General features: G+C 39.7%; 1 protein-coding gene across 1 annotated transcript; it reads right to left on the reverse strand.

The window, feature by feature from the left end:
• Positions 1-1182: 1182 nt before the first annotated feature.
• Positions 1183-10527, reverse strand: LOC149842270 (NADPH--cytochrome P450 reductase 3-like). Its single transcript, XM_090001344.1, has 18 exons — positions 9897-10527; positions 8271-8330; positions 8095-8171; positions 7947-8004; positions 7773-7856; positions 7631-7667; positions 5993-6062; positions 5664-5852; positions 5478-5570; positions 4935-5163; positions 4745-4828; positions 3679-3830; positions 3496-3592; positions 2629-2778; positions 2439-2516; positions 1975-2097; positions 1782-1895; positions 1183-1624 (listed from the first exon to the last, which is right to left on the reverse strand). Exons 1-18 carry the CDS (start codon positions 10236-10238, stop codon positions 1544-1546), a joined length of 2118 nt encoding a protein of 705 aa, XP_089857470.1. The 5' UTR covers positions 10239-10527; the 3' UTR covers positions 1183-1543.
• Between the last annotated feature and the right edge of the window lie 263 nt (positions 10528-10790).

A 10790-nucleotide genomic window follows, 5' to 3' on the forward strand; every position in this document is an offset into this window, starting at 1 on the left:
CTCGTTGGTGCCCCTCATCCATCCTTAAGAAGTAGTAAGACCATACTCCGTATGGGTTGGGATCGGGGTGAACCGTTGACTCCCCCTCTAAACAAATGCTAAGCTTGTAGGAGCAGGAATCAGGGGCAATCACATTGCATACAAAATGTGTGCCGCTGTATCTGGCCACCCTCCATCTGCTGTTGGGCCCCACAGCTGACAGGCTGTATCCCAAAAATGGACGGTCAGGTGCAGCAGCACACATTTTGTGTGCAATGTGATTGCACCTGATCCATCCTCAGCTTGTACAGTGATAGAGAAATAGTTTTTAAGCTTTCACCCCACAGCAGGCTTGCGACGAAGTTGTCTTGTTTTATGCTTTATGAGGTGGGCATTTAAATTAAGAGATTTTTACATATCAATCCCTGCCTTATGCGTTATGGGCTAATCTCAAATCCATCCTTGCCTTATCCCTGCTTTTTGCTCCCTTAGGACAAATTCATCCTTTTATTAACTGTCATTGTTTAACCATGGTTAGCAGCTCACGAGGGTTATCTTATAAACAAAATACATTTATGATGTTTAAGTTACCTCCCTACAACAACAACCAAACAGCTTATCTAACATTTGTTTTTTCAAATTCATCCCTCCACAATGGGCAAAAGAGCTATATCATGATATTTAAACAGTTTTCATCAACTGATGTAGCGGAAGTTATCCGGGAGGATGGATTTGAGATGGTTGAGTAAAAGCAAAGATGATATTTGAACTTTTTATGTGTTGTACATGCTTGAATTTACAGGAATAGACTGTTGGAGAAGAGAGAGAGAGACTTCTAATAGTCTCGCCTTATGTCAACATATTTCCCCACTCCGCAAATGCGATAACAAAGGCACATTGTTTCACTGCGTCACAAAAAGTGATTTTTTGGTTTCTTTATTGTTTTGCATTTTCTCTTTATCATTTATACCTTTTGTTTCTTTTCCATTTTAGCCAAGAATATTCTTCCACAAAATTTCCCTTGCCAAGACAATACGGAGAACACTGTTGAGAACCATGTTTCGTCCAAGAGCGCCAAAACAACACAAACTCTTCTTTTTCAAGCACAAGAAAAGATAATGCTCCAGCACCATGTATCAGCAAAGCAATCACTTCTTCATCTAAACTCACAGCATCTACAGGAAGAAAAACACAGTCGCGGAGTTCCAAAGAAGCCTTTCTTCATTCGACAAATCAATATGTTTACAATCCTACGAGCAATCTCAGTCACCGGAGTCGGTGACAGCTTTACCCTTTATTAAGCCCCGAACACTTGCTACACAAACAGATATACATAACCAAAATCCACAACTATGGATAAAAAATTTGATTTTTCCACCTGATTTCACTCACACAAATATGGTAACCCTCTCCTATGGGAGATTTACACCTGAGGTCACAATATGGTAACCCTCTCCTGAAGCCCAATGCACAATGGTGCAAACAAATCAGGCATAGGTCAATTTTCAGGAGGTCATAGGATGTTGGCAGTTTATCCAACATCTCCATACCTGTTGAAGAGAAATCACCATATGTCACGCTGGTACCTCCCGTCTGTTTGCAGCTTCTTCACCATGCTTTCAGCCTTCGAACCGTCCAACGATCCCTACAAACAGAGTTTCCATAACACCAACATGCATAAGTTGCGGATGAAGTTCAAACGTTTCATTCTTACAATAGGCAGGCCTTTATCAATGCCAGTAGGAAAGGTATAGACAATTTGATCATGCAACAGATATTACTGATGATTTTGTTAAATGTACCTGCTCTTGGGCAATGGTATGCAGTGCTCGGTGAACATCCCTGGCCATGCCTTTGGCATCACCACAGACATATAGATATCCACCTTGAGATATTATCTCCCAGATATTCGCTGCCTGCACGTGAACGAGTAAACTCAGTATGGAGGTCGAAGTGATAATTTATGGAAGTTAGGACTGTAACTTATTATGCAACCTTTTCCATCATCTTGTGCTGCACGTATTCTTTGGTTGGTCCTTCACGAGAGAAAGCAACAATAAGCTCAGACAGAGCCCCAGCTTTCACGAAATCATTCAACTCTTCCTCGTAAATGAAGTCCTGCAGGATACCCATCATCACAATGAACAAAAAATTAGGCAAGATGGAATTTAGGTAAGGGAATTTAGAAGGAAATGAGAAGGTCAAAATTCCAGCATAAGATATCATCATAAACAGTAAAGAAAGACTATTTAAGAAAGTTGGACATTCCAGTTCAGGGATGTAGAAGGAAGATTTCTAGGGCCATATGAAAGATCAGCTCTGTTTACAAGGAAAAATTTGAAAACTGCCCGAATGAATTTGATCAAGGCCTCCAAACAATGAGGCTATGCATGTGCATGTATGTGTTTTGTAATCGTGCTTTTTCTTTAAGATTCACAATTATCAATAAAGAAGTGTACCATTCTACGGTTCCTGCAACCAAAGAAGAGGATGGCAGTGCCAAGTTGAGTACCAACTTCTTTCAATGCTAAGCGTTCCTGTAAGAAATGCATACAGATTAAGCACGAGAGATCACTTCTAGTGAGATTAAGGCCCTGTCATAAGTTTTGTGATACAGAAATAGAAATGAGTATAGCAAGAAGCAGAAACCTGCAAGAAACCCCTGAAGGGTGCCAGCCCAGTTCCAGGGCCCACCATAACAATTGGAGTAGAAGGATCTGCTGGTAGCCTGAAGTTCGACTGCCTGACAAAAATTGGAGCGCAGCTACAGTCATGGCTTTCCTCCAAAGGAATTGAATGCTGCACAAGTGAACAACCCAACAATATTAAACGGAGGGAGAAGGCTCCATTGCAAGCAATAAATGCTCACAAGCAAACAAAAAAGGGAGCAAAGAATAGCTGGAAACTGGTGCCAGCAAAAAGCAGTAATCAGCACAAAGAAATAACAAGGTGAAATTAAAGCATCGGTCTCAAGAAATATCCAGCAGCAGCAGCAAAAGCCCTCAAAACTTTTAAAATACTGGCAAATGATCTTTTTTCAATGAAAAGAATAAGGAGCGTGGTTGAACTTCCAGAGGGGAAAAAACTGAATACTCTCAATTTTTGGTTCCTCCCAAAATTTTGCACCAGGTAGAACGCAACAATCATCATATTTAGGATCTTTAAGAATGCAAACCATAGGAAAACAAAGGTTATCTGTCCAAGAGGTTTGACATGTTTGCTAGATAGAGTCGGTTCTTAGTGCAGACAGATCCAACAAAGCTCTCCCGGACAACTATACTAGTACCATGTAGCTTATGTGTGAAATGATCCAACATCCCATTCTCCTCAAAGAAACAGGTTCAACTTGCAACTAGGTGCAAACAACATAAGAACACATGGTCTCCAAACAAGAGGAGAACAAAATTATATGACAAAAAGATCATGTTGTCGATAAATTGCACCCAGAAGAAGAAACGTCAGAATACATTAAATTTTCTATGAAATTAAATGAAAGATCAATACTGAATACCATACCTTCATCCAAGTAGAACAAACACCTCGGTGGATTCTTCCTGTTGGTGTCAGTCCATGCACTAGTGCACAAGTTACATGAATCCTTGATGGTGCCATCCTGTACAAAGACGGAAAAAACAAACAGTTATTCTCAATCAGATAAAAAAATATATATCATGGGCTCTATCTGCTTCAATTCATCACCTTGGTGAAGATGAGATTGAGTAATATCTAGGTTGCAATCGAGGAGCAATTGCTGCAAAGAAAACACCAAGAGGAGGCTTTGCTGATGGAAATTCTGCCATTACTTCCAGAAGACTTCTCTGGTTGGCGATGATCCACTGTGAATACTCATCCTGTACCAAAAATTGAAGACTACTAGCATCATCAGATCTTATATGTATAAGGTAAATAATTGGTACTAATAAAGGTATGGAACTATTCAGTAAAAATGATCTTTTTCTTCATATTTTTTAGATAATTTTGTAGACCGGACCCTATGGATTTGATCTACAAGGTTTATTTAGCAAGAAATGGGTTTTCGATCATGTAACTGTGACATGTAAGCAGGACTTTTAAGGGGCTTCAAAAAATAAACGCCCCACAATATACCATAATTTCATGACTCAAAAAATCCTACTTTTAGGTCGAAAAAACATGATCCAAGGTCCAACCCTTAATAAACAAACCATATTAAGTATATCAATTCGGTCAGATTGAACTGATACAGCATGCACCTATGATTTCCAGCTCAATAGTTTCATACCTTCATTAGAACCAAATATAAACCATAGGTGCCGATATCATTGATATTTTGAAAATATCACACAATATTATCAGTATTTCAAGGTCAAGCAATATTTTCAAAAAACATCTTTTCTCTTTCTTATATATATATATTGGGCCACTAGAATATGTAAACTGGAGTATGAACCGAGATTTTCATGAGTTCTTTTTTATTTTACCATAGGGATGTGATCTAGATGCTTGGTTTTATAGAAAGACTCTTAGATCATCCGATTCCGATGCATAAGAAATATCTCTTAAGACTTGAAAATCAATGGCTCAGAATTTTCGTAAATATTCAAGCATCCAAAATTGACATTTTTTCATCGAAAATACATGATCCAACAGTCAATTCCTAGCAAATGGATGCATCAACATGTCGGAAATGCCTAGTTCACACTCTGGTTCACATACTTCCAGTCAACATATTCTAGTGACCCTATATATAATAATATATAATGATAAAAACTTGAAAATCACAAACCTTTCCAGCTGGAGATGCCAGAAACCTTAGACGTTCAGCTTCATTTGGATCAGATGCATGAGCAGCCAAAGCAACCAAAGCAGCCTGCAAGAAACAAATACAGTTAGCCAGGAAGTTTGGAGCATGACAATTGGATTAACAAAATAACTACCATGATTATTCAGTAACGGAATCTAGAAAAAATAATTACCTTCTTTGGAGAATTGAGAAGATCAGCATAGCGAGCTAGTGCAGCTCGTAAGGTGCAGGGAGATGGGAAAGGTGGTGGCAACGAACTTCCACTTAGGGGTGTACCATCCTCTTTGTCAGCATGAATCGAGAAGAAGGTATCTGATGCATACCCCAGTAGCTTCTCTGCCTCCTCCACAGTCTCAATGCAATTCTCAGCATACACACCAACATGGTCTCCAGTCTCATACCTGGGGATCAAAGTTGCAGGATGAAACAAACATGAAATAGATAGAAAGCAAGCAAACAAACCCAGCAAAGGGCATAATAAAATATGGATCTCAGAAAACGCGCATATAAATTATAGCATCTCCCACAAAGTAAACAGTGGAAACTGGGCGCGCTTGTGGCAACCAAAACATAGATCAGATAGAAACAGTATCAACTTGAAAATAAGAGAAACTGAGAATAATATTCATGAATAGTTTGTTAGCAGTGATATATGATGTCAAAATAAGGACCAGAAAGGACAATGATCATATTGAAAGACAAGATAGTAACATACACTAGTCCAGTGCCTGAGATGTCAAACTCAAGATGTATGCAAGAACGGTCAGAAGCTGGTTGGTGAAGCTCTTTTTGAACTGCTACATTTGCCCTGAAAGCAGAAAAGTCTTGCACAAGCAATAAGAACCACGAGAAAGGAAGCAAATCAAGTTCAATAACCAGAACACTGAAACCATAGCATTACCTGCAAGGATGATGAATATCATGAATTGCATGTCCATTAGCAAAGCTCATATCCACTTTTGGAGATGAGGCAGGGCCATGAAACACTATGCGATATTCTGGAACAGCAGCAGTGTAAGGAGTGGAAACTGCAGGTCCATCATCTTCATCATAAAGTATCTTGTCCAGCTCAGACCAGACAAGCTCTTTCCTAAAACACCGAAAAAAATGAATGTCACTCTGCTTAAATAATAAGAGTAGACACCTCCAGTTTGTAACTATGCTTCATGAGCAACAGCTTCCAAACAAGGAAAACACATGTGAGAGTAAAGTGAAGAAATTTTCACATACCATGCAGAAAAATCATCCTCAATACACTGATCATCATCACCCAAACCTACCGGTACAAGGCGTCTTGCACCTGAAACAAGCCAAACAAAGGTTCTGAAAAGGAATTCCAACATAATACAGAGCATTCCAACATACAGCTTATCACAGTTATTTGACAATCCTGTCCAAAGAAAATTTTCTTGCCAGCATGTACGAAGGAAAAAAAACCAGAGCATCGTGGCGTAGTGTCAGAAGTTGCAATAGATAGTCTTATTCCAGCAGATAAACAAGAAAATTTTACTTGAACAATGCCTATCCATCAACTACTCTAATTTAAGAACCAGCCCCACATGTTATCGCTGGGTATACCACCAAAATTTTCAACTGTATGACCATAAATCACTTAGATTTAATTTAAAAGTATATGACCATAGATGACTTGGAATTTACTTAATTATATTTAACAATTGGCTTCTCGCAACAGTTAAAATCCGAGGTCACCATTTTCTACTTCAAGCAGCATATGCTCCACAACCCTCAAAATAAAATAAAAAATTGATCTATCAAACCAGTGCAAAACAGGAAGATGGAGTCAAAACTTTTGACAATTATCACAACCATCGAGAAATTTTAAGTAATAGAAACCACAGAAAGTCGCAAGCCATAGCCAAATTATGTATGTAACAAAACAATCATGTGAGTGAATCAATCCAAAACTCCATTGTATAAAAGTGTGAGGATGCTATTAAAAACATCAAAAAGTCAACAGAAAAGGCATGCAACAAGTAGGTTACTAAAAGCAAATATATTAGCAACATTCAGACAATTAAAGTCAGAACTTTTTTTGGTAAAAAATAAAACTACAAACTGCACAAATATATTATAGTGATGGAATATCATGCAATGCATAATATTTCCTGTCTCAGAAATAGCTTTGTATAGTTTTGGTGATACTTCTAATAAACAAATTCGCATAATGCACATGATCCAAAACAAGCAGCAGTCTCTGCTAAGCATGTAAAAGTCCTATTCCAAATGTCAAACTGCACTGACAAAGACAATCATAACTGGAAGTAAAGTAATTAATTTAAACAAAAGAAGATTATGTATAGATTAAAGACAAATGAAACAAAATGCACTAAAAGAATTTCTAAAACAGTCCATACATCAGTTTACAACTATGTCACATCGGTGCGGGTGTGGGGATGCGGCACTTTAAAAAAACATGGGTGCGGGAGTGCGGCAAAAAAAAAATCGGACCCGGGTTGGATTTGGATCCGACCCGGATCCAAACCCGTGCTTAGAAGCAGATCAGGTCATGCTGAACATGAGCGTTTTTGCTCCTGCACACATCGTGGCCGTCTGTTTGCATTTTAGATGAATGCCACGTGGTTTGTTGACCTTTTAGTAAATCGGATGGCCAAGAGCAAAAGCGCCCTCCTCCTCCTCCTCCTCCTCCTCCTCAGGTGAGCCTCCCACGACGTCTTTTTTTTTTACATAAATGACCCTGGGTGCGTTGACAGCACCCAGGGTCAGGTGCCGCACCTGCGTCGTGTCGTGTCGCGTCGACGCGGGTGCGGCACCTGATTAGCCGAATCCCTGTGACATAGGTTTACAATTACAACATGATTTAAAAACTGATAAGATAGAGGAACTCACCCTGTTCAGCAAGCACCTCATCAACCACTTTAGCTATCTGTTACATTAAAAGGAATCCCACAAATGTGAATCAAATAAATGAACATTCCAGAAAACAGGGCAAAAAGCAACACAAGGAAATTGATAGCTTGCATAGGTATACCTTATTGAAATGCTCATATTGTCTGTTACCCAAACCAAAGACACCGTATTGAAGGTTCTGGAGCCAGGTTTCTCTCTCTTTTACCTAAACAAGTAACCAAAATTTTCAAACATATGCATTGCAACATTGGACTGTAGGACACTTCTCAGACTTGGAGTCCACTATGAAACCCACCTCTGTAAACCATTTATAAAACCTTGCAGCATTATCTGTTGGTTCTCCATCACCGTACCTGCATTATCATAATAGAGCGTCATATTTAGAAAGATGCTCAGTGTTGATTCCTCTTTTCAGCCATAAAATAAGTATGATATCAACCCACGTTGCTAGCATAAAGAAGGCCAAAGTTTCTTTCTTCAAATTCTCTTCAAACTCATCATCATCAGATGCATATTCATCCTATAGAGATGGAAACACCATTTTTCAAAGCTAAGAATAGACACCAAAACCCAAAGGAAATAAAATAATTAGAGGAGAAAAAAAAGCAATTATACATACCAGATCAACAATCTTAAAAACTGCTTTATCGTACCGTGACTTGGCCTCTTCCACTAGTGCCTGCATCCAAGAAAAGATGATCAGAATAGGCATCTTATCAAATTCTTTCTTTTTGCCACACACAGATGTCAATAAAATTTGAATTAAGAAATGATGGAAACATTCAGGCTGTTTAACCATCTCTTGACCAGTCACTCCATATCCCCACAAGACAACAAATATGAAACAATTCTTTCTTACTAAAATTTGCTAACAACATTATTCTTTCTTTGATTATTCATATTACAATGTCTAAATGCTGACAAATGTCAATAGAAGTTGAATTAAGAAGTAATGGAGTCATTTAGGCCGTTTGACCCAAGATTACAAGAAAGGGAAACAACAAACGTCTTGGGAAACAGAAACAGGAAACGGGGCTTTCAAGCACATGTGAAACAGGGAACTGGAAACAAACCCAGAAATAACTGGGAAACGCATGGGAAACATTTAAGAAAAAGTAATATAATAAATTAATAAAATGAAAAATATGAAAAATATGTATCCCACGAAAGGGAAACTCATGGGAAACGTGTTTCCCAAAGATGGGAAACACATTTCCCATGATTTTTTTGGTGTTTCCCAAATGTTTTGGAAACACAGTGTTTCCCGTTTCAGAAACAGTTTCCCAGGAAACACGTTTCCCACCCTCTTATAGTGTTTCCGGTAACCCTGGTTTGACCATCTCTGTTGACAAGTGATTCTGTATCCCCGTAAGACAGAAATTATGAAATCATTCTTTCTTACCCAAATTTGCTAAAAACATTATGCTTTGATCATACATATCACAACCTCTAAACGCTGATAATTATCTCGTAAATTCCCACCTAATATGAAGAAGGATGTGAACCCCAACAAAATGAAAATCCTGAAAAGTAACGCTGTCAAGCTAGAATCGTGATAGCAATTCAACACAAACAAGCTTAGAAAGCTGCCTAAGTAAATACGAGAAGCACCATTAAAGTTAATAGAGCTTGCTCCCAGGGAATCATCAGTAATGCAAAATGCTTCCAATGCAGTAAGCAGGTACTGATGGTATATGACCACCACTCCCCTAATTTCCTCATTTTAGACACGATGATTTACAATCAACCTTTGGCTCGCTTTCCCCTTCTCATACAAGATTAGAAACTAATACGCATACCCAAGTAAAATATGAGACACCATTAAACTTAACAGAGATAACTCCCAGGGAATCGTTCAGTGAAGCAAGAAGGTATCACGATAATTTACAATAACCTTAGCATTTTCAGTTTTGCTTTTGCTCGCATTTTTCTTGCATTCCACACTTTTTGGTCAATATTATCCCTAACCACGAGAGGATCTCACTCGTTTACTTAAGCATGTCCTATCACTGAATATTGGAAGATCCCCCAGAAAGCTAACCACAATTTTATCACACGTTAAAGCATTAGTAATACGTCGTTACCCTCTCACAAAAAGTTAACATATTTCACTCCATTTTCAGGTATTCCAGTTGAAAAGGGAAACTTCCAGTACAATTCCCACACGAAGCTTGAAAAACTTTTGCTTTTCACTGGAAAGCAAAACCAGAAATACGGAAAATCCCACCGAAAAGACCAACATTACCTTCGCGAAACCCTCGGCCGTGCCAGTCTGCGTCCCGAATAAAACCATGACCTTCTTCCTCCCCACATCAACCTCCAACTCCTTCTTCCCTTTCACGACATTCGGCTTCGCCGACATCATCGCCGCCGCAGTCGCGGCGCTCTTCCCTGTTGACCTCCTCCACACAAACAGGAACACGCAGCCGATCAAAACGGCGATCAAGGTCGTGAGGATCACGAGAAGCTTCGGGTTATCGCCGAGGCCCTGAACGGAGCCGGACAAGTCAGCCCGGCCGGAGAAAATCGCCGGCATGAGATCGATGGGGATGATGTCCAGCAGGCTCTTCACGGTCTCCGACTGCATGATCTACTCCTATCCTCTCCCGATAATAGAAAGAGAGGATTCCGGCAAGGTCTCCACCAGAAAACCACCAAAATACACAGTATTCCGTCACGATCACGAGGGGAACTGTGCAGAGGGAGAGAGATAAAGATAGAGGGAGAGGGCTCGGCGTGCTTTCCCAATGAGGATCTTCGCCGTAAAATGATAACTGCGGTCGGATACCGGTGAGTTCCACTCCGAAAAACCTTAAGTGAAGAGAGAGAGAAGGCGTGGGTGTGAAGAGTGGAAGGCATTTAAATTGTGGAACCGGTGGAGCCAACGCCCACCCACCAAACCCTAACAGTCAATCCCTCCCACCTACTCATTTAACCATGGTTAGCCACGTGGCGAGATGTCGAGCATCGTTCTCGGCCCCTTGGTTTAATCGGCTTCTCCCTTCACGACGCGATGGGATCAAGTGATATCGGACATCACAGTTGACGGTGATTTTCAGTATGCACCACCCATCCTGGTGGATTAAGGGTCCGGATTTCAAATCGTCCATCCAAAGTAATTTTGAAAATTTTGACGTCC

Source organism: Nuphar pumila, chromosome 3, assembly GCF_984573655.1.
Source record: "Nuphar pumila chromosome 3, dmNupPumi1.hap1.1, whole genome shotgun sequence".
Classification (NCBI taxonomy): domain Eukaryota; kingdom Viridiplantae; phylum Streptophyta; class Magnoliopsida; order Nymphaeales; family Nymphaeaceae; genus Nuphar; species Nuphar pumila.

Coding starts and splice junctions, on each gene's coding strand:
- LOC149842270 (XM_090001344.1), bottom strand. CDS start 10,238: ATGCAGTCGGAGACCGTGAAGAGCCTGCTGGACATCATCCCCATCGAT. Junction 8,172..8,270: donor TTTTTAAGATTGTTGATCTG/GTATGTATAATT, acceptor CCATCTCTATAG/GATGAATATGCATCTGATGA. Junction 6,063..7,630: donor TGAGGTGCTTGCTGAACAGG/GTGAGTTCCTCT, acceptor GGCTTGTTTCAG/GTGCAAGACGCCTTGTACCG.